This window comes from Pituophis catenifer, unplaced genomic scaffold (genome assembly GCF_029215685.1).
Source record: "Pituophis catenifer annectens isolate HBS135680 unplaced genomic scaffold, rPitCat1.0.hap2 SCAF_2, whole genome shotgun sequence".
NCBI classification, from domain to species: domain Eukaryota; kingdom Metazoa; phylum Chordata; class Lepidosauria; order Squamata; family Colubridae; genus Pituophis; species Pituophis catenifer.
Window position 1 is genome coordinate 124,853,394 of NW_027256882.1, and position 23,541 is coordinate 124,876,934.

Sequence of the window (23,541 nt, forward strand, 5' to 3'; positions counted from 1 at the left end):
GTCACTGGAAATCTGGAAATAGTAAGACTAGACTAGCTTTAAACTTCTGTTCTGGATACATAGAATGCATTATTCAATGGTTTTATTATGAAAGCCATGGGGGGGGGAACGACTCATTACCACATGGGGAAAAAATACTTGAAGCAGTTAAGCTGCTCTGAGCATCAAAATAAAAAGTTCGTCAATAACATATTCATCAACTCCACCATGCCAACCACTACCTCCATAAGCATTGATGGAGACTCAGCCAGAATATCCACTGATCAATGTAGCTAGAAATTATGGAAATTATATCTCAGTACATCTGGAGAATATGTCTATGGAGATTCTCAGTCATCCAGGACATGGTTGTCCCAAAGGTGCTTTTTTCAAGAGGTAACTGGACTTCCTGGTTTTTCTTTGAAGACGTTTCCGCTTCTCCTCCAAGAAGCTTCTTGGCATGAGAAGCTAAATGTCTTCAAAAACAACAACAACAACAACAACAACCCAGAAAGTCCAGTTGCCTCTTGAAAAAGGCACCTTTGGGATCTGGAGAAGATAAACTTTGGGAAATCTAGGGAAATCAATAATAGAGCAACACCAATCAACCATGCTATCCCTTGCTTAGAATAGACTTGCAAGGTGGAAGGTATAAACGGAGAGCCAGCTACACTAGGTGCAATTTGCCTAGATCTTGAATGCCAGTATATGTCAATTATACAGATCAAGAAAGCCTGTTTAGGTCTTGGCTGATCACAGCGTAACAAACTTGCCTGTGTGAACTTAGGAACTTTGTTGCATTTTTACAGCATTGTGGTTTTCCAAAAACAGTGCAATATAATGGTCTTTAAAAAAAAAAAGAATCTCATCTTCTTATTGATCTTCTTATTGGATCTGTCCAATTATTTTCAGTGACAGAGTGAACTGCTTAAATCATGCCATTTCTTCAAAGTTGGCTTTACTGATTTCAAGAGTGTCTAACTTCTATGCAATATTTCTACTTGGCAATCCAAATAGCAACCCCTGAAGCAGTGATATATGGAAAGGGTCACATCAATAAGATGGGTGGCATCTGCTCCACACTTTTATCTATTCCTGTCTGGCAGCTGAAGTTTGCACGATTTCTGTCCTCCATACTTATCCTGCTATTTCAATCCCACTGCTGACCCTTGGAGTGTGTCCCTCCCTATAAGGCTATAAGTTTTAGAAGGTTAGTTTTCAGCCTTCCTTTGAAAGATGAAAATATGCAATCCATTTGTTATATTCTATTTGTTGAGAGGCCAGGGGTATTCACGGTGTTTGGGCAAGACAAATATTGTTTCATTCCTAAATAAACCTCTCTGAAAGTCAGCTTGGTTCATCCAAAAGCTGCAGCAAAGGAGAAAAGGCTACTCAGATGAGGCAGAAAAACCAGACGGTTTCAATTGTAAAGGGTGGGATGAAGGAGAGAAAAGACCTTGCCAGGACATGTCAGCCAGCAAGCAGAAGGAAAGAGCAGTGAAGGCCTCCTGTGGCTGATATATTCCTTTTCCATTGTTCCACTGCAACAGAGAGAGGCTACCTACCACTCCTACCACTTCAGAAATCCATTCCCTCCTTTCTTGAAATCCAGTGCCACAGCTTCAGTTTAAACCAGGAATAAATAGATTAATTTTGCCTGGTCTACTTTGAGTTTTGATTATTATTACTGCCTTGTATGCTCAATGGGTACACATACACATGTTCATGATATTGAAGGAAAAAAAACCCTCAAAATTTGACATGCAATGGCTAAAAAAAATGAAACTGAAGGAATTATCATGGTAGCATAAGAACAATAAAGGCAAACATTGTAGTCGACAAAACAGAAGGTATGTATTTCAAATGATAGCAAATGAATACAAATAAAGCTGCCAGTCACTTTGCCTGGGAAGTCAGCAAAATTGTCAAAACTAGGTAAAAGCAACACCAAGATAGATTAAAAAACTGGACATTGACATGTATGTAAAAATAATGCCTTTGCTGTTAACAAAACCTCCTGGGAGCACACATTCCTGAAAAAGTCTTAGAAAATGAAGTGGTCAAAATCCTGTGGGATTTTAAAATACAAGCCAATATTGTACCCTGAACATATATGTCTGTCACTGAAGAGCTGTGCCAAAGATTGGATGTTTTAAATTTCTGGGCCTGAATTCTTGCTTGGGACCTCCTAAATACTACACTGAAACTTCCATGACTCCTAAGCTCTTGATTAGAACCCCAATCATCAGAAAATACTCACTCTGAAAAGTGTGCTATTCGTTGAATAGGTAAATAATCAGTGCAATACCATATTTAGCAGCTTAATTTGCTTCAGTTATAAAGTGCAGCTCCTTTCCTGATCAGGTTAGCATATAATTTTTATGACACAGCTTTTTACTCCTATTGTATCTCTCCCCACCCCCCCACCCCCAACTTAGTTTATTCTTTCAAAACTGAAAATACGCATTGGTTCAACAGTGGAGTGTCTTACAGCAAAGTTAATCTATTTTAGAAATTTGAGAGTCTGGAATTTGGAAGCTTAGATGAACTTTAATGGGCAAAGAAAAGTTAGCAAAGTAGATCAGAATGATGATCATGCCTAGATTCTAAAAGAAGCTCCACAGTTGAATTGGAGGTTTGTAATACTTGAGTCCTTTCTCCACTTGCAGTTAAGAACAACCCTCTAATGCAGTGGTGGGATTCAAGTAATTTAACAACCAGTTCTCTGCCCTAATGATTTCTTCCAACAATCAATTTGCCAAACTGCTCAGAAAGTTTACAACCGGTTCTCCCAAAGTGGTGCGAACTGGCTGAATCCCACAACTGCTCTAATGTTCTGACAGCCCCAGCGTCCTTCTTTGGTCAACCAACAGCAGGCTCAACTTGCCTCCAGCGCAAGATTTAGCTGGAGACAAGTCTTCAGCTGACACGTCATGTACCCGGATCAAAGTATGTTTTCCTTCTTAAACCAATATTGCTTTAAAATCAATGGTTTATTAAGGGGTATACGATTTATTATGTTTTGCTTCTGATTGTCATGGAGAAGAGTCCAATGACCCATTGCAGGTATCTTTGGATCTGTGCTGGAAGAGGCAGACATGCCCCCTCACTATCAGGATATGCCCCTGCCTGCAGCTTCCCTTCCAGCATTTACATTTTATTTGGAGTGCAACCTTAGGATCTTTTCCTATCCATCCCAATTGTTTTTTTTTTTTAAATAGATTCTTTTCAATAGTTTCAACCACGCAAAGAACAGGAACACAGATTTTGTTTTGCAATTCTCAGCCAGCTATAGCAGACCAGAGCAGCCTTGTATCACTCTGTATCTGATCAGTTCTAAATTGGCTACATAATAATATTGTACCTGAGCTCCATTTCTCACCTCTACTGTATCTACAATACAATATCCGGAAAATAATGAGAGGTGTTGAAAAAGGCTTTTACTGGATTCAGTTACTTTTCCCTGGAAAAAGGTTAATAGATATGGTAGCTTAAAAGGCGGTTAGCTTCAGTTTTCCTACAGTGTAAGACAATTATATCTTCTTTGGTGTCATCTCAGTGCATGAGTAGCAGCTGTATCTGCCCATACTGGAATCTCATCTTTAGGCAGATACGTGTTGTTTATGACTGGGACCTGTCTTCTCCCATCATTTTACAAACTAATAATGGTAACCATGATAACACAACAATTCACAGGGGGAGCAAATGGCATATGAAAGGCGAGACAAACGTCTGATTCACCCCGTTTGTGTTGCAGTGACCCATGGGACGATGTTTTTCCTTTGCCTGTTGGGGAACCAATTCGGTCGGTGTGCTTATCATAAATGGTGCATTTGCTAATCGGGAGTTGCAAGGGGTGCAACGGAGACAGGATTGGGATGGGGATAAACAAATTTAGGGTGGCATTCATGGCTTGTGTTGTTGTTTCTTGGTTTTAGATTTTTAGCCCACCTTTTTTTTCCCCATATACCACTCAAGCTGGCAAACATGCCAAATACTTCCTATTTTCCCCACAATAACAATTACCTGAGGTAGGTTGACAGGGTTTCTGGTCCAAAGTCAACCTGCTGGCTTTCAATTGGGACTAAGAACTCCGAGTCTCCTGGTTTCTAGACCAAGACCTTAACCACTACCTCAAAGTGGCTCTTCTTTTGTGCTGATACGGGGAAGGGAAGACGGCTCTTTAACTTTATCCCGTGAAAGTAGCATCCTGTGAATTCATGGCAGAGGGCAGTTTTAATAAGTTTATTAGCTCTCTCTTATCACTTCATCTGAGCCTTGGGCGGAATGTCCTGCAGCATTTGAGGTGGGAGAAGAGACTCCCTGATGTGAAAAGGAGCTAATCGTGAAGATGGGCACAAGATTGAGAGATGGCTGGATTCTCATTTGGCAAAGAATGAAGACCTGTCATCCCTGATAAGTTCTTCCATGGGTCCCTAACTGAGAAATGAGGTCTGAGGGTGGTGCCAGAATTAATACAGTATATTACTCTTTTATATATCACTCTTTTAATATACAAATAAATGTCATTCTTTCTCGTTTCTAATAGCCCCCGATAACTCAAGGAACACTTAAATGATGATGATGATGATGATGATGATGATGATGATGATGATGATGATGATGATGAAAAACAAAGTCCAGCTGCCTTGGGGTGGGGGGGGGGGGAAGCACCTTTGGGATAATTATGACCTGGATGACTGAGAATCTCCTTAGACAAGGGGAAATCTCATTTGTTTCCGAAAGAAAGAAAGAAAGAAAGAAAGAAAGAAAGAAAGAAAGAAAGAAAGAAAGAAAGAAAGAAAGAAAGAAAGAAAGAAAGAAAGAAAGAAAGACCCACGACTTGATTGAGGGGGAGGGAGGGATTGGGGCATCCGACGAGCAGCATAGAATAGGCTGAGTAGACTAGGCACCAGTTATGGAGTTCCCGCTGACATAGAATGAAAGTCCATTTCTGGTTAATTTTCTTTGGGTGGGATGGAGCCCGTGACCAACTCCGAGAACTTAAACCTCTCAAATCACCCAGATTTCCCGGTCGCAGGCGGACGCCGACGCCAATTTTTAAGTGGAGGAAAAGACAAGAGAGGGAAGTATCATTTGGAAGCTTCAACTAAGGAAATCTGGAAAATGCCCTTGAGGAGAGGCGGGGAGCTTGCTGAGCGCAGGTTTAAAGACCCGGCAAAGATTTTAAAGCGCGTCCTCTTTAAGAGGAAGGAGACGGAGGGGGGGGCGTGACAGAGCCCCTTCGGGCATTAATTCCTTAGGAGCCCTACAGATATTACAAGTATACATTAAATATTGCTGGAACTGGTCGCCAAAAGTTACCATCGCCTCCCACATTAAATAATAGATTGTCCGTTGTCTGGATAAAGGAAAACCGTGGGATAGAGGAATCATACTGGTGGTAGAATCTGCCCTTTCGTGTCCACGGTTGCCCAAGTGGTTGAAATATTCTATTAAAAAATGCTACCGTGGACACAACTGGGATTGAATTTGCAAATATCCGGAGAAAGATGATATATAATTGTAATTCTGGTTCGGTGTGAACTTCGTAGATAAACACAGAAATATCAATCTCTTTTAAAAGTAAAACCTATTTTGTATGGTAGCTAACCAAAATAAGAACAGTAATATTAGTGTCAGCTTTGAGTTGGCTGCCATCACTTTTAATCGAGATTAAAAGCAACGTTCAGCTTCAACCTCTAGAGCTGTGAATTCATTTTTAAAAATCCCAGATTCTAAAAATAATTATTTTGGGAAGAAGCTAAGCATGTGCTGGAATTTGGAATACAATAGGAATGGAATGGATTGGAATGGAATGGATTGGAATGGAAAGGAAAGGAAAGGAAAGGAAAGGAAAGGAAAGGAAAGGAAAGGAAAGGAAAGGAAAGGAAAGGAAAGGAAAGGAAAGTGTAAATAAAAATCCTGCAATATTGTATGCAGTCATCTTAAACTGGATGAGGCTGAAACAGGTTTCTGGAGAAAGGCTGATGGGATGATCTTGATCCCTAGAGCAAGAAAGAAAGTGAAGTAGTTTTAACAAAACAGTTTATTTCCTCTAAAGAAAATAAATCTTATTTTTGTTGTGAGTTATACAATCAAGAAAGACATGTTTGATCAACACAATTAAATAGCTGTTCAAAGAATTAGGAACATTTTTTTAAAAAAAGCAGGCTATGACAGAATACTTACTTTAGCTTCTAATCTAAACTAATTTCCAGACCACTTCTATCCATGTGTATGTACAAATAAATCTCCTTATATCAGTGCATCTTCGTCTAAGGAGAAACTGCAATTTAGGATTGTGCTAATTCCATTCCATTTTACTTTTTTTCTGGATCTTCCTCCAATGCTTTGTTTCTGCAATTCATGAATTAATTAGTAGTCGGTGCTGGGAAACATCTCAAGCTGAAGGGGAGAAATGTGGGATACAACTGAGAACTTATTTAGCCTTTTTTTTTTTTTTTGCTTTAAAGATAATTTAGAGTGTCCAAATTGGAGTGTCAAATAACTGGGTGCAACTCAGATTTGATTGTCCTCAGCAAAATAATAGACCTGAGCTTACTAGATGTTCTAGCTTCAAGAAACTTCACACAATTCAGATTTCTCCAGTATACCACCTGATCATTCAATGAGTTTTACAGGAGCTTTTCCACTTGTCAGAAAACCCACAGCTCCAAATCAGCGAGAGATTTACACCTGATGTTTTCTGAGAAAGAGTCGTTGCAACTACCACTTGACTCCCAGTTATCCTCTGGTAGTCACTTCCAACAACGGCAATGAACTGACACACTGGACTTATTTTATGCAGCTGCACCCTTTTGAGATTTTCATAAGGGAAAAAAAAATCCCTGGACATACTTCCTGAGCAGTTCTAGCTTACTGTTGATCTCACCCCACCCTCTTTTCATTATTTATGTGCATGTAGTGTTGTGTTGGTTGAAGAGATTCTAAATTTCCAAAGCTGGGACTGGTAAAAAAAAATTTAAGCCTTCATGAATTCTATTTTCAGTTTCTTCCTTCCAGGAATTTATTTTCTGTTACTAGACTAGTTAGAATCTATCAGTTTTATCTATTAACATTAGTACAGTAGAATCCTAATGTCTTCTAGTTAAGTTTGCTTTAAATGTAAGTCTTCCTCAACTCTCAGATGTTACTAGTGAGCTCAAACAGTGTGTTAAATCTTGATTTGGTTAACAGTGACACCTACACTAAAACCAAATCTTATTCTTTTTTAGGACTATGTGTGAATCTGGTCTATAGCTCTTAATCTATTCTATATCTTTTGTTACCCATTGATCAAGCAGAGTAATTTCCTGCTGTAGAAGACTATTGACCAGATAATGAGAGGACCCTACAGAAGTGCACTGCCTTTTAAGACAGGGGTGCCCACTCTATCTTAAAAGGCAATGCACTCATCTCAAAGCCTATGTCCACTGAAGAGGGTGTTTCCCACCTATATTCCAAGTTTTAGTTCATTGGGTTGGTTAGATCTGTTCACTTCTATCCAATGGCTGGTTTTTTTAAAAAAAAAATCTAGGTCCGAAAAAAGGACTTGAATGCAAGTGGGAAGTGCATTACTAAAAGTCTAAATGTTACTTCCAGAGCCTGAGTCAAACATTGTGTAGAGATTGAACTGGTTTGCAAACTTGTGGAAACAATTGTTCCATAAGCCTCAAGGGAATAGCATTCGCTTGGTGTTCTATACATTACCATTTTAGTGTAAAGGGGAATTCCTGCAGGAATTAAGTTTCATAGCCTCTCCCATCTATGGTCAACCCAACATTTCTATATATATAAAAAAATACGATGTGGCAATATTAAAAAGTGCCTCTAGGCATTTAAATATATATTTTTCTCATGATGTCACTTCATGTACAATAGAAGTTGCAAGATTTTCTTCTTGACCAAAAGTCATAGATCCTGAATTCATTGGCTATGGGGAACAGTCTCCAAACCTACTTTTCTTCCAAAAAAATTAAAGCTCAGGGTTTTTTTTATCCAGACATCACAAATATGCACAATATACATGCCCACTGCCTGTCTGCCTGTCTGCCTCTCTCCCTCCCTCCCTCCCTCCCTCTCTCTCTCCAAAAAGAACTCATCCCCTGGTTTTAAAATTCAGGTGTCATGTTAACAAGAATAGGGACTCTATGAAATTATGAAGTCAACCATGGCACATAGGTGAGCCAAGGCAAGAAGAGCCGTATTGCATTGTTTCCATAGAATTAAATGCACATCAGCTACATTATTACAACAGGAGTCCCGTTTTCAAAGGTCAACACGTGCCAGCAATTTTCAAGGCTTGGAAAGCTGCTTTAAATATTGAAAGGGAAGAAAGATCACCAGCTGGAGGAAAAAGTTCTCCGATTTCTACTTAGCTTGCACAGACAACCTTGAATCCCAGGTCCAGAGTCTTGTGTTGAGCAGCACAAGTTTAATATACTTGGAGATAAAGCCGCAGGCTGCTAACAGCATGTTTCGTTTCGCCGAGTCTTTCATTAAATATTTCGTGCTGGGATGGAAATTTGGCAGCACTGATTTGAGACAAAAAGGTTAAGACTTTAGGTATGTGTGTGCGAACGCCGATAAGGGAGAGAAGCGAATCTTTTGTGCCCCGAGGGAGTGAACAGCGAGGGAGGGGCGTGGATTCCCCCCCCCGTCTGCGTAGCCCCGTGAGGGTCGAAGATCTTCCAAAAGAGTCCCCCCCCTCAATTCCAGATGCTCTGGCAGGAGCAAACACTATAGATCAGCAGCACCCAGCTTCGACTGAACTGCCGCTCCTTCACCGCTTATTTTAGCTTCTTGCCAGCCAATTTCTCCATTATTATTTTTTTTGCTTTAATTTATATGCCGCCCTTCTCCGGAGACTCAGGGCGGCTTACAATGCGTTATACAAAGTCAGCTTATTGCCCCCACAATCTGGGTCCTCATTTCACCTACCTTTGAAAGGATGGAAGGCTTGAGCCTGGTGAGATTTGAACTTGCAGTAATTGCAAGCAGCAGATGTTAATCTGTTAATAACAGTGCTTTAGTCCACTGTACTACAGGCTCTTTGAGTCGCAGAACACAACAGAATAAGAGTTGGAGGGGACCTTGGAGGTCTTCTAGTCGAACCCCCTCGCTCAAGCAGGAGACCCTATCCCATTCCAGACAAATGGTTGTCCAGTCTCTCTCTCTCTCTTTTTTTGAAGCTCCAGAACGTTTCGGCCCTGGGTCAGAAAGAAAAGCCGGTTTAAGTAGGATGAGGGGGATGGAGATTCTTTGCCATAAAGCAAAAGCGTGGCTTTTCTGCTGTGCTAAGATGAGGGACATCGGCCACTCTCTCTCTCTTTTTTTTCACACCTGGCTTTTTCGAGGGGGTCTTCTCTATCCCGCCCAGTTGAGATGGGTGTTGATGAGAAAGTCTCCAAGGCCAAGCCTGATCCTGCCCCGTTGGGCCACTCCGGCTCCGCCTCCCCCCTCCCCACCGCTCCTCCCCCTCCCTTTCGCAAGTGCACGAGTGCCAGGGCCGCCCCTTCTCGCTTCCTCCCTCCCCCCCCTCCCGCACCGCTCCCCGCCCCCGTCCGTCGCGAGAGCTGCCATCCCGCCAGTGGATGTCGTTTTCTCTTCCCCCGCGCGAGCCCACGGGGTGTCACTCCTCCGGGATGACCTCAACTTCGGCCCGCGTTTGCCGCCTCACACGCTCCCGACATCCTCGGAGCCCGGCCGCTCGCTGGGACAGCACGATGGGCACCGATCGAGACCCCTGAGAGTCTCCAGCTCGCCTGGAGCTGCGGCTGCCCGCGCCACCGCCGAGGAAACGAACGACCAGCTGCAGGCAAGGTAGCTCGGGAAGGAGTCCGAGAGGCAGGCAGTCAGGCAGGCCGGAGGGAGGGAAGGAGCTGTCCCGCAGGCAGCAGCCCGGGTGACCCCTTTGCTCTCGGGGGCAGCTAAGGGCGGGCTCCGGGGTGGGAAGGCCAGCTGACCGCTACCTGAAGAGAGCGAGAGTCTGGCTGCCCGATCGAGGCGGGACCGACGCTTCCTGCCAAAAGACGGACGAGAACTTCTCGCCGCCTCCCAACTTCTCTAGCCGCCCGGGCTCTTTCTCCGGCTGAGGCCGAAGAAGCAACAAGAGGGCCACCAAACGGTCCAGCTGGCAACGGTTCCCCGCGGGACAGCCGCCAGTCTCGCAAATGTCTCCATGTTGGGCGCGCAGAGACCTTTTCCCCAACCTTTCAGGGTTCTCCCCTGCGCCACGTTCATTGGGAAACCAAACCCACTTCCCAAATGGGCTTTGGACCGGCGCTTGTTTAACTAGTAGGGTTCGGGAGTCTGGACTGAATTGATTGATTGATCCTGCGGGGCGGCGGCTGAGATTTAGCTTCCCCGTCCCATCCTTGCCTTTCTTCCGTCGGTGATAGATCTGGGTGGCAGGTAATTGCCGCTTCACCAGCCCAGCCTTTGTATTCGTTGACTGCTTGCACCAACTCGGGACCAATTCCCAGGAGAAGGCTTTGTGCACGCTCAGGCTGCGAATTTAAGGCCATTTCTTTGCCGGAGGGAAGCACCAGGAAACCCTTTTGGGGAAAGAGAAACGGCAGGTAGTGCAGTGCAATATCCCAAGCGCTCCGCTAAGAAAACGTTCCGATTACTCACGAGGAAGGGGTTTCTCCAGTGTGTTAAGCCTCTAGATGTTAACTACTATTGGCCTAACGTGTTTTAAGGCCTTGGTTCACAAGTAGTGTTAAGTCCTGGGCTATCCAAATCACATTTTGACTTAGCGAGATAGGCGAACCCACGAGGCTCGCTGATCCTTGGATAATGGAACCTTGCTTCACTTAACGCTACCCAACTGCCTGGGTAGTTGCGACACACCGAAGCTTTGAGTGGTCCCCACCCTCTCCTCTCCGCCAGGTTTAAGTGTGACTGGGGCATTTGTGATTGGGTGTCTAGATAAAGAGAACTACCAACTTCGGCTGCGCAGCTTCCTACATTGCTGTGATCTTGGGGGATCAGTCGGTCCTCACAGGGGACTCGATTCCAAAAGCAAGCTCTTCGGGGCAACATTCTCGGAAAGTGAAGGTAAAAGAAAAGAGACCCCATCATAAGCATTGATTGGGTCTAAGCCCAAGGGTGCTGGACAAGCTAAGAGCCAAGGCCCTTGGAGTCCTCCAGATGGTATTTTCGAGCCAACAGTAGTGAAAGCCTTCTGTCGGTTCGCTCCATTCGAACTTTTAATCTCCCCGACAGGGATTTTGTAACTACAAAATCTCACCCGTCTGCCCTATCACAACCGATTGCGCGAGGGAAAAGCTGGGAGAATGAGTGCGTTTTACCTGGTGCCCTGGGGAGATTTCCGCGCAAGGGGGAGTGGGCTCATATTCCCCCGAAAGTCAGGAGGATGGGGGCATTAAGCTCCCGCGGTAGGTCGACAGGGTTGTCCTACTTGTCTCATTCTCTTGAGAGAGCAGCTAACTACAAAAAGGAGGCCCAAGGTGATCCGTGGACAATCTACAGTGGGCAAAAATTGCTGCTGCTTGGGTGCCCTTTGGAGTCCTTCAAAGGTCCCCTCCGCTTTAATTTATGTGCGTGTGTGTGTGTGTATCGCCTTATGACAGAGGGCAAGAGCGACTCTTAAATGTGAAAAGATTTCCAAGCCGTTGCTCTGAACTCATGGGCTAGGTTCCCCCGTGACCTGAACCCCAATGCGGATTGGGGCTAGTTTGTACGAGCCCATCCAAGTCTGACGGCGTAACTAGGTTCGGAATCCCACTGCGATGCGGGGCAGGCTGACGCTGACTTGGCACAAGGGGGGGGGGGCTTATGTGTGTATGTGGGTGGGGGGGGGACGACTTAGCAGAGAGAGAGCCCCGCGTGACTGGTGGGCCTTACGTTCCCAAAGCGGCCTTTTCAACTGAGGCGGACTGTGGCATCTGTCACTCAAGCGGCTCCCCCCGACTCGAGGCTCCTTTTCCGCTCGCGAGCAGGGTTACACCTTCTTTTCTCCCCCCCCCGCCCCCCACAACCCGGGACGAGCCCCAGCAGTCCTCCACTTACGGCTCAACGGGTCGCTGGGACAACCGGGAGGTCTGCGCCCCAAAACACGCGTGTTCTCTTGGCCGGTCAGAGTCGAGGCTGCCAAGGAAGGCCCCGGAGGGGGAGGAAGGGAAGGGAGGTGTCCAAGCGCTACGAGAGCTGACCCGCGCTCTCTCCTTTCTCTCCACAGGCTCCCTTCCCTCAGCGCCCACCAGGCAGGCAGGCAGGCAGGCAGGATGTCCCCGGCAGGCTGGGAGGCCCTGGTGGCCCTGGCGGCGGTGGCCTGCCTGGCCGAGGGGGTGCGCGGCGGCTACGGCTTGAACATGTTCGCCGTGCAGACGGCCCCGCAGCCGGATCCCTGCTACGACGAGAACGGGCAGCCGAGGCGCTGCATCCCGGACTTCGTCAACGCCGCCTTCGGCAAGGAGGTCAAGGTGTCGAGCACCTGCGGCCGCCCCCAGGCGCGCTACTGCGTGCTGGCCGAGAAGGGCGAGGAGCGGAGCCGCAGCTGCCACCTGTGCGACGCCGCCGACCCCAAGCGGGCCCACCCGGCCTCCTACTTGACCGACCTCAACAACCCGCACAACCTGACCTGCTGGCAGTCGGAGAGCTTCGTGCAGCACCCGCTCAACGTGACGCTGGTGTTGGCGCTGGGCAAGAAGTTCGAGGTGACCTACGTCAGCCTGCAGTTCTGCTCGCCGCGCCCGGAGTCCATGGCCATCGCCAAGTCCATGGACGGCGGCAAGAGCTGGGTGCCCTTCCAGTTCTACTCCACCCAGTGCCGCAAGATGTACAACAAGCCCAGCCGCGCCGCCATCACCAAACAAAACGAGCAGGAGGCCATCTGCACCGACTCCCACACCGACATGCGGCCCCTGAGCGGCGGGCTCATCGCCTTCAGCACCCTCGACGGCAGGCCCTCGGCCCACGACTTCGACAACTCGCCCGTCCTGCAGGACTGGGTCACGGCCACCGACATCAAGGTGGTCTTCAGCCGCCTCCACACCTTCGGCGACGAGAACGAGGACGACTCCGAGCTGGCCCGCGACTCCTACTACTACGCCGTCTCCGACCTCCAGGTGGGCGGCCGCTGCAAGTGCAACGGGCACGCCTCCCGCTGCGTCCGCGACCGCGACGACCACCTGGTCTGCGACTGCAAGCACAACACCGCCGGGCCCGAGTGCGACCGCTGCAAGCCTTTCCACTACGACAGGCCTTGGCAGAGGGCCACCGCCCGCGAAGCCAACGAGTGCGTCGGTGAGTTACCGCGGCCCGGGCAAGCCCCTTTAAGTTGCCCCGGCGGGTCCCGGATCTGGCGCCCTACCGGTTCGCCTTTGCTGAGGGGAGCGGATCTTCTGCGCGGGGGAAGGAAGGGCGGTGGGTCGCGGGTCTCATCCGATCACCCGCTCTGTCGACCCCTGCAGGTTGCAGGGAAGTCGGCCGGTTGGGGTGAGTGAGACCTTCTGCAAAAGGTCAGGGGTGGGTTTGTACTGAGGGGCGGTGGTCCCGTCTCAACGAGGCCTCTGGTTTGATTGAGGTTGTGTGTGTGTTTGCACCCACTTGCCATTTCTTTCCTTTTTTGTTTAGAATTATTGTTAGGTTGGGTGAATGAGGACACAGCAAGCCAGGCAGTGAGTGACAACAGCTCTTTATTGTAGGGTGAGAACCCAGCAACTGACCTAGGGAAACAGCTCCCCTTATATACCTTGCAGCTGTGGTGGTCAGCCAATCAGCTGATGGTCAGTTAGTTCAAACTTCCCCCGAAGAAACCTATTTATATAACAATTATGTTTTACGTTTAGGATTATAATCCTAGTTGTTCAAGGTTTGGGCTTCAGCATGGCCTGGCTAGTCCTGTGCAACTGGTCTATTTTAGTACCGAGCTGCAGGTCTCCGATCTGAACTGGAGCCTTCAAAGCAAGTTCTTGCCGGGGGCTAAGCTTTATAGAGTCCCGCGTGGGCCTTCGGTGCCTTATTAGGGCTGCCGTGTCGCTAGAAAGTGGAACGCGCTTGGCACGTGGCCAGAGAGAGAGACTCCCCCAGCCCTCGGGGCAGAACCCTGCCTGCCATAAAGGGGCCCCCCGATTTAAAGGCGTTCGCCTTTTCGCTGTCCCGGAGTCTCCATAGATTTTTGTTGCCCCCTCGAGAAACTGCCGACGGAAACGCCAGCAAGGGGGCAAAACTTCCCCCAAGAGCTAGGCCGGGTTAGATTGAAATTAGTAAGGGAGGAGGTGGGTGTAATTTAACAGGGGGAAGGCGAGTGATTCCCTCCCTTCCCCTCAAAAAACACTCGAATAATCTTTTCCCGCTTCCCTGGATGCTGAGCGACCTGGCAAAATAGGCAGAACTTACTTCGATCGATCCTCTTTTTGATCCTCTTTCCTCAAAGAGGAATTGGGTTTGAATTGGAATTGGAGGGCGCAGCGGAGCAGAAACCGCTCGCTGGCAAGAGCAGTCCAATCCCTCAAATCCTTCTCTCTCTCTCTCTCTCTCTCTCTCTCTCTCTCCCTTTCCCTTTCCCTTTCCCTTTCCCTCTCTCTTGTCCTCCCTCTCCCTCTCTCTCCCCCCCTCTCCCTCTCCTTCTCTCTTTCCCTCTCTCTCTCCCTCCCCCCCCCCCGTCTCTCTCTTGATACGGAGGAGATTGTGGGTCCCTAATTCCCTAATTCCGCTCGGTACTGTAGTATTTAGGGAAGGAGTTTTGTTCTGGAGGGAAACTCTACCGCAGATGGTGATGATTTGAATCAGGGAAATGAAGAAAAAAATCACACACTTGATCTTGGGGATCCTTAGTCTTTGCTAAGGGCAAAGACACGCAACTGGCGACTGACGAGAGACAAAGGGCAGATCTGAGGAGCTTTCAAGGAGATTCCAGAACTGGTCAGGATCAAAGCAAATAGGAATTACCCAATCGGTATTACCTAGTTGGGTATTGAAACATCTGCAAGCAAATAACTAAGCTCAGAAAGCACTAAAGACTCCCTAATTATCCCCTTTACAGGCAAATATGAGGTGTGAATGGGGAATATTTAAACTTGTGGTGTACTTCACCTTAAAATCTACAAAAGTGTTAGAAAGAGAAAAGAAAAACATTCCAGCTGCTGCTTATTTAAAAAAAAATTGTGGTAGTTTACTTCTCCACCATCTGTCAGTATCAAACCTCTGTGAATGTAGAATGTAGAAGATAGTTTTACTGCAGTCTGCATAGTGCAGCATAGGCTGCATTTTTTTAAAAAAAGGTCATACATTCCAACAGCATTTGCTTCCAAATTGTGAATTAAAATGTTTGTGGAATATCCAAATAACTCTGGTTGGAAGGACACGTTGGGAATTTCCCTGTAAGTGTCTAAAACTTTGCAACTTATTTACTATCCAGCTGAAAGTAAGTTCTACTGAAACCAATGTTGCCTTTTCTGAAAATAAGGAATAATGCAATCTTAAGGATATTACTGAAAATTAAGTGCCGTTACTGCCAGTACAATTCTGTCAAGAAGTTATCAGTAAAATATGTGTCAAACTAACAAATGTGCTTCCCTCCCTCCCCACTTTCTCTTTCTCTCACACACACACATACAAACATGAGAATATTCAATATTTGAGTTGTAATGCTTATAAAGGGACAAACCTTCCTAGAGAATAGTGCTTTTACGTATTAAAAGACATTATTGAAAAATACCAAATTTCCCCTCTGTTTTGTATCGTAAAGGAGAGAATAATCACAATTTGAACTGAATTATTTAATTCTTTCCATTTTCAGTCCTAGGAAATAGATTTTAAATCTAGATGCATAGGAAATGTTAGGTCCCCCCCCCCCGCATTCGTAGCTGTACATTTTCTGGATGTCACACGTTCATGAGAGAGAAAGGAAGAATGGCCATTTCTCTGCTAAGATGGTTTTGATGTATGAGGGCGAAGCGCGGAAAGACATCCTGTTGCTGGTGCCTGTCTCTAATGAGTTGTTTGCGATTAGAAGAGCTCATTTGCTGCCCTTGAATCTGCTGGATGCTCACTAACCCTGTCCTGATTGTATAGACAGGGTTTATCTGCCTCCCCCATTGCAGCACAACCAAGACAGAATGCTAATTGTGTCTCCAGATGGTCACAATCCTTTTTGATTTCTTGAATTGGAATAATCATAGGAATATTCTGACTTTCCTGAAAGTTTCCCCCCCCCTCCATTCTTTCCCTATATTTCAGTGACAGTAACAGCTGCAAGGAATCCAAGTAAAGGTGCTTTTAATCCAGGTTTCTAAGCAGGATATGAGCATAGTAACAATTCATTTCTTATATATTGATCACCAGTACTACTAATTGTGGGACAAAGATTGAGGAGATCCAAGTTTATGGAAGTTCAGTTGAATCAGTTGTCTCTTAGCCATCTATCTCCCAGGGTTTTGGTTAAGGAAGTAAACAGGAGGAATAATGCAATGCATACTCAATGCAATGAGCTCCTACTAGATGAAAGTCAGGACATAAAACTAATGAGTAACCTCGGGTAGCTTTACTTCATAGACAAGCCTATTCTTCTTTTAAACTTTCAGGGTGGTGATACTTCATTTGATACTACATTCATTACTTCATTTGTAGTACACTGAATTCCATGGCTTAATTGTATGTCATGTGAAGGGAATATACACATACACAAACATATAGGCTGTATCCATTTTTCGTCCACTTGGAACCGATAAATTGACAGCCAGGAGGAAATCTAGGTGACAATGTGCTATGCTCCCTGTTTAATAGTGTTGCATATGAACCGGAATTTGAGAAAAGTTAGTCCGAAGTTTAGTATCCAGAATTATTATATCCCCTTTTTAGAATGGCATATAGGGCCTTTCTCTATTATTATCTTAAAGTCCCATCCACTCCTCTTTGCACTGGCACAAAACCAGGCTGACGCAAAATCGGTTGTCCCTGTTGCTAATTCCTATCCTGTCAAATGACATTGTCCTGATCTGTGAGATGTCATTCACTTCCAGTTAAGGCTTGTCTCTTTCTGGATTGGCAGCCCTCCCCTTTCAGCACCCCATCAGCCAAGGAAGAAGGCATTCAGCACCAGGGTACTGTACTATCAGCTGAGCAAGGTTGACTTCAGAGTTCTGCCTGGGTTTCTCTAGGCAGATTTGGCAGCCCTACATCCTACTTAGAAATCGTTCAAATTAAAATGAAGTGAAATAAGCTAGCACATAGGAAAACATTTTCTGCAGAGTTTCTCAAATTGACTAGCTGCTAGACAGTCCTGTCTTTTTTTTGAAGGGGAGTATGATTGAATCTGACACTTATAAGGAAGCTGGAGAAAGATATGTGTTAAAATTTCAGTTCAACGTTCTCCATTATTTTCTGGAAACTGTAACAAAGCAAAATAAAATAAGGCTAATATATGTTCAAGCACTGTTAATACGGAATTGCATAAATGCATCCCCTTTCTCCTCCCACCCCCCAAACAAAATGGGAGTACTGTGTTCTCCTCGCTTCTATATTGTAGGAAGCCTACAAAGAAGTTGGTTTCAAAAGTGGTTCAGTGTGTTGTGTGTGTGTGTGGGTGGGTCACATATTCATGTTCATCCAAAACGCACCTCTGATCACAATGACTGTAGGTCAACTGACATGATTGTTCCCCAGATAATAAGTGGGAAAGTATCACAAATTATATATCTTGAAGCTGTGATGTAAAAGTGTCATCTTAAGGGTGAAAAAGGCTACCTTTATCCTTCATATTTTAAGCCCTTTTCACTTATGGGCCAGGGATGAGATGAAGACCACACTATGTGATCAAAAAGAGCCTTGGTGGCACAGCAGACTAAAGCACTGTTAAGTAACACCAGCTGCCTGCAATTACTGCAAGTTCAAATCTCACCAGGCTCAAGGTTGACTCAGCCTTTCATCCTTTCGAGGTAGGTAAAATGAGGACCCGGATTGTGGGGGCAATAAGCTGACTTTGTATATATAAAAAAGAACACGGCTTTGGGGGGGGGGACGAAAGCCCTACTAAGCAGGTATATACAAAAGTATGAAGGCTATTGCTTAATGCATTGTAAGCCGCCCTGAGTCTCTGGAAAAGGGTGGCATATAAATCGAACCAATAAATAAATAAATAAATAAATAATGGAGAGATGGAGGCCGTCAGGGCATGATAGTGACACCATAAACTGCAGATAAGGACAGGACAATCTCTTTGATATTCTTAATAATTGCCAGGAAAGTATGACATCAATTGACAACAATAATAATAACGAAATATTTATGGCAGTGAGAAAACGGGCTTCACTATGTCGAAAGCACATCTGGGCGAACTAAAGGAGACTCCTTATTGAGTTTTCATCTGATACTTTATTTATTATTTTATACTAGAATTTTTAATTGTACATTTGTTGAGTGTTTTTATTTGTTCTGGTCTCTGCTCTATGACTGTAATAAACTGAACTGAATTGAATTGATGCTTCAGAAAAATATTGTTCAAGCCCCAAAAGAGGTAAACTAAGTCAGAGGAGAATGGCGCTGTCACTTTGCATAAGTCTTGCTCTAGATTTAGGGTAAGAAAATAAAGTTCATATCTGGAACATATGTTATCTTTACTGACTTAATTTAAATTTTGAAACGTTTTTGATATTACTTGCAATGATTGCAAAACTCAAAGGACATTAAGTCAACGGCACCTCAAAAATACAAATAATAACCTCACAGATTATTTTCCCTTAAGTTAATTGATCACTATGAAAAGGCACTGCATGTTTGGGGGCCCTCAGAAAAGACAGCAGAATAGAAAGTTCCACTCTACTAGCTTAACTCTAGATTTTTTGTTTAAGTGCTCCCAGGCCAACCCTATCATTAAGTGGAGAGAAGTACAAATTTTGAAGGCAGCAGATGGCCAATTAGTAAACTTTTACTGCTATGGAACTTTTTTCATCTTAAGAAGGTGAAAGTCTTGAGTAGGCTCCAACATTCCTGAAGATTCGTTTGATATGAATGTTTAATAAACTGATTTTTTTTCTTATTTTTTTTTAAAAATTTGAGGGCACAGGAAAGATCTTGGACTAGATTCATGAGAGTAGATTTGGAGTAACATTTCTCCCTGTGACATTCTCTTTCTCTGAATTATCTCTCCTCTCTACCCTTTAACGTAAGTCTAGTTTTGTTGCATCACTTCCACAGGCTGGCGTATGAATTTCTTTACCATTTTATTTATTCGATTTTTAAAATCCTGCCATTCTTACCTTATAAGTAAGTAACTCAAGGCAGCAAATATACATAATATCCCTTCCTTCTCCTATTTTCTCCACAACAACAACAACAACCCTGTGAGGTGGTTTGGATTGAGAGAAACTGTCTGGCCCAAATGCCCTACAATGTCAAGACAAAATGCATGACTGACTCTGCCCTTGATATTCCATTTATTTCTAGCAACTGAATTTGGGTTTGATAGATAGTGGGAGCTGTTTATTTTCAAGTTACCTGCAGCATCTGCACAATTCCAATTATTCTATAAAATCATGATCACCTAATATTTTTTTTAAAAAAATAATTTTGACTTGCTCACCATACCCTAATAATAAAACAACAAAATACGGACCATATACAGCTCTTTTGCAGGGATGCAGTGGCTCGGTGGGTAAGACGCTGAGCTTGTCAATCGAAAGGTTGGCAGTTCAGAGGTTCGAATCCCTAGTGCCGTGTAATGGGGTGAGCTCCCATTACTTGTCCCAGCTTCTGCCAACCTAGCAGTTCAAAAGCACGTAAAAAATGCAAGTAGAAAAATAGGGACCACCTTTGGTGGGAAGGTAACAGTGTTCCTTGCGCCTTTGGCGTTTAGTCATGCCGGCCACATGACCACGGAGACGTCTTTGGCAGCACTGGCTCTTCGACTTTAAAACAGAGATGAGCACTGCCCCCTAGAGTCAGGAACGACTAGCACATATGTGCAAGGGGAACCTTTACCTTTTTACAGCTCTTTTAGCTGCCAAAGACCTTTGTCTTTAGAGAATGAATACAGTTCAACCTGTAGAGATGGTAATTTCATGCTTTACTGAAATTATTTTTATTAGGTCTTATGCAGTAAAAACAGTAGAATGTATGTGACACCTTAAGGGTTCACAGCTTATTGTTTCATAAGCTTTCCAGTCCTCTAGATTGGAGCAGAGTGTGATTGTTCTGGGAAAGGAAACTTATAAACTCTCAAGGTTGCTGCTGGAGAGGAAGAAGAGAGAAAATGGGAGTTGGGAAAAGAAAGATAAGAAGTGGAGAGACAGAAAGAAGAGACAGATTACTTGTTGCCTACTGTATTTATTTAATGATTTATTTAATCACACTCTGAAGCACTGCTGTCTCTCCGCTTCTTATCTTTCCTCTCACCACTCATGCATAGTTTGAAGAATTCTTCTAGCTAAAGAAGGACAATTCCTGTGGCTGCCTAGATAGCCCAGCTGAGATATTATTTGGAACGCTACTACGTACAAGGTGTAACCCTGTCTTCCCCATCCTTGGTGCAAAATGTCCTCCATTAATAATGAATATGAAGGAGAAATGGTTAAATACGTGAGCAATAATCACATTGATTCTATTTCATCTTATTAACAATAAATCTTGTTTTTCTGCTCACATTTTTGAATACGAGCTTTCAAATAAATAATTGTGCAGGCTTCAGTTTGAAAAGGATTGTGTTATCTAGCTACTTTTGTATTACAAGCTAAATTATGTAGCATCGTACCCAAGCTATTTTGGCTATTAAGATGTTTGGAACTATGAAGGAGCAGTTGCATTTTAGTCTAACTATTGCAGGAAAAAAACCAATGGCAAACGAATTTCATGTTTTCAAGCACTTTTTTTGTTGTTGCTGAATATGTTTGAGCCATTTGAACATTATAGCTATAGAGCTTCACCCAACACAATGGAAATAGACTTCTGCTTCCCAGAGAATTTTCCTTGCCCTGCTTACCACTCTGTGTCTCTGTGCGTCTCTCTCTGTGTGTGTATGTGTGCATGCACGCAAATGTTCACTTTCCAGTGATTCCCGGGAACCACTTAGAGAAGCCCCTGTAGTTTTCTTGGCAAGATTTTGGAAGTGGTTTGCCCTTGCCTCCTCCTTCCTAAGGTTGAGAGAGAGAGACTGGTCCAGGGTTACCCAGCTGGCTTTGTGCCTAAAGCAGGACTAGAACTCACAGTCTTCTGGTTTCTAGCCTGGTATATTAACCACTACACCAAACTGGCTCATACCCACTACAGCTGGGTATGCTTCACTGGATATACTTCCACACTGGATATGCTTCCACACTCCAAATGGTCTCCCAATTCTCCAAAGTAGATTGGAAAATGGGGGATGGGGTAGATCTACCTATTTTGTAGATACATGTCCAATCCATTTTAGCCTGCAGTGTGTCAGTGAGATTGTTCCTTTATACTTCATATCATATTTGTATGAATGGTAAAAAAATATGCCTATGATTTATACATATTTTCAGTAGAAAGCAAATAAAAATCACAGATACTATATATATAATGCTTATATCAAAACAATATGTATACTTAAACATCTGGATTTTTTTGTGCCTTAAAATCAGTCCTGGTGACATAAACATAGACATAGAGTCATAGGGCTGGAAGCGACCTTGGAGATCTTCTAGTCCCACTTCCTGTCCAAATAAGGAGACCTTACATAGTTCCGAATTAATGGTTGCCCAATCTCTTCCATGGAACATGAGCTTCTTGTCCTGCCCATAGGTGCTTTGGAGAATAGGTCAATTACCTGGACCAATCCCTGTAAGTTTTCTTGGCAAGGTTTTTCAGAAGTGGTTTGCCACTATCACTTTCCTACGCTGAGGGAGAATGAAGGAGAAGGTCACCCAGCTAGCTTCATGCCTGAAGCAGGATTAGAACTCAGAGTCTCCCCATTTCCAGACTTATACATTAACCATTAGGCCAAATGGCTTTCTGCATCCTGTTACTACATGTAGTCATTAATCTTCATCATATCTTTTTTTTCTCTTAAAAAAAGATATTTCCTACAAACATCCATGTCAATAAAATATTTGAGAGAATTTAGTTCCTAGGAAATATATTGAAAAGCACTGGTGGGGTAGGAAGACTGGCTTTTCAGAATGAGATACCAAGTTTGCTGACATTTTAATCTACTCCTGATGAAGAATGTCCTACTTGGGTGTTTTACTGCTGAAAACACTTAAAAGTTTCTTCTGAAGCAGATGCTTGCAACACTTTTCCAAGTTTGTGGTTGGGCTCAAGTTTAGGAAAACTAATTCAGCGGTCACAGCCAGAGGCATAAGGCATTTGTAATTTAAAACGACAGCAAATAAGGATTGAGAAAACCAGCCCCTTGATACTAGTTTGTATTAGTTTTATCCTATGAGATCATTCCATGGTAATGAAGCAAAAGAAATATATTGGACATCTTCCTGAGCCATTAGAATCCTGAGGCCCAGAAAAATTATGCAATACAAGGTTATTTAAGGTTTAATTCCCCCCTCTCTCCCTCTCTCCCCCCCTCTCTCCCTCCCCCCCCTTCTCTCTCATAATCATTTGACTAATTCAGGACATAGAAAATATTTAGGGAAGGAACAAAGCCTTGGCTTTTAATTTGAAGAAAAATCATTTCTTACTTATTGGGTGTTTTTGCACATTAAATGAGATTTTAGCTTCAAGGATTGTGCAAACACAATCCATGTGGTTAGCGCATAGTTCAATAGATTGCGCAAAGCCAGAAAATTGGACAATTAAGTAAGCCATGATTAGGTTAACCAACAAAATACATGGCATTTGAAAATAGCAATTATGTTTTGGGGGAATACATATTTACTGTATGTATCTAAACTTTAAGCCCCATTTGGACCTTGGTCTGAGGATGGAATAGAGTATATTGTTTACATTGCAATTAAAATACTACAACATATTATGCCAATTGTTAAAACTCCAGCATGAAGAAAGCGAATAACAACTTTAAAAATCCTGCCCATTCCACTTGGTTCCAAAAAGAAAAGAAAAATGATTCAAGCAAGCCTTTCTGGAAAATAAACACAAAGACGAAGCATCAGAAATAGTAATCATTACTACCTACCTAATTTAAGATAACAAGAGACCAAACTCTCAAAGAACAATCTTGATGGTTTGACAGGTTTATGTAAAGCGAGTGTTTTTTAAAAAAATTAAATTTTATTCAATAGTTAAAACTAAGATTATAATAACTACTTGGAAATGAACCAGCAACTTACTGTATGATATACTGGCTCCAGATTTGATGTGGTATGTTCTAATGTGCTATTGCTAATCAGTAATTACGGCATTATATTTTGTATTACATTCAGTTTTCAAGTAGTGCATTTCAAGTAGTGAAAACAATGGTACAAGACTATGGCAAGATTATTTGTTAAAAAGGTGCAATTCAAAAGATTATTTGTGCAATTCAAAAGTCCGAGGTTGTAACATAAACCTTAAGTTTATTCTTCCTTTTTGTGAGGGGTGTGAAAAGTAAAACCCTCTCTTTCAACTTCTCAAGCTGAGATGCTGCAGTGATAACTTCTGCTAAGATTTTCCTTTTCAGGG

General features: G+C 43.8%; 1 protein-coding gene across 1 annotated transcript in view; it reads left to right on the forward strand.

Annotated features, from left to right (window-relative positions):
• The first annotated feature begins 12,205 nt into the window (after positions 1–12,205).
• NTN1 (netrin 1) overlaps positions 12,206–23,541 on the forward strand; it is a 122,765-nt gene continuing 111,429 nt past the window's right edge. The window contains exon 1 of the mRNA XM_070934489.1: positions 12,206–13,254. Within this exon, the coding sequence (XP_070790590.1) occupies positions 12,234–13,254 (1,021 nt within the window). The 5' untranslated portion in view covers positions 12,206–12,233. The remainder of the gene's footprint in view (positions 13,255–23,541) is intronic.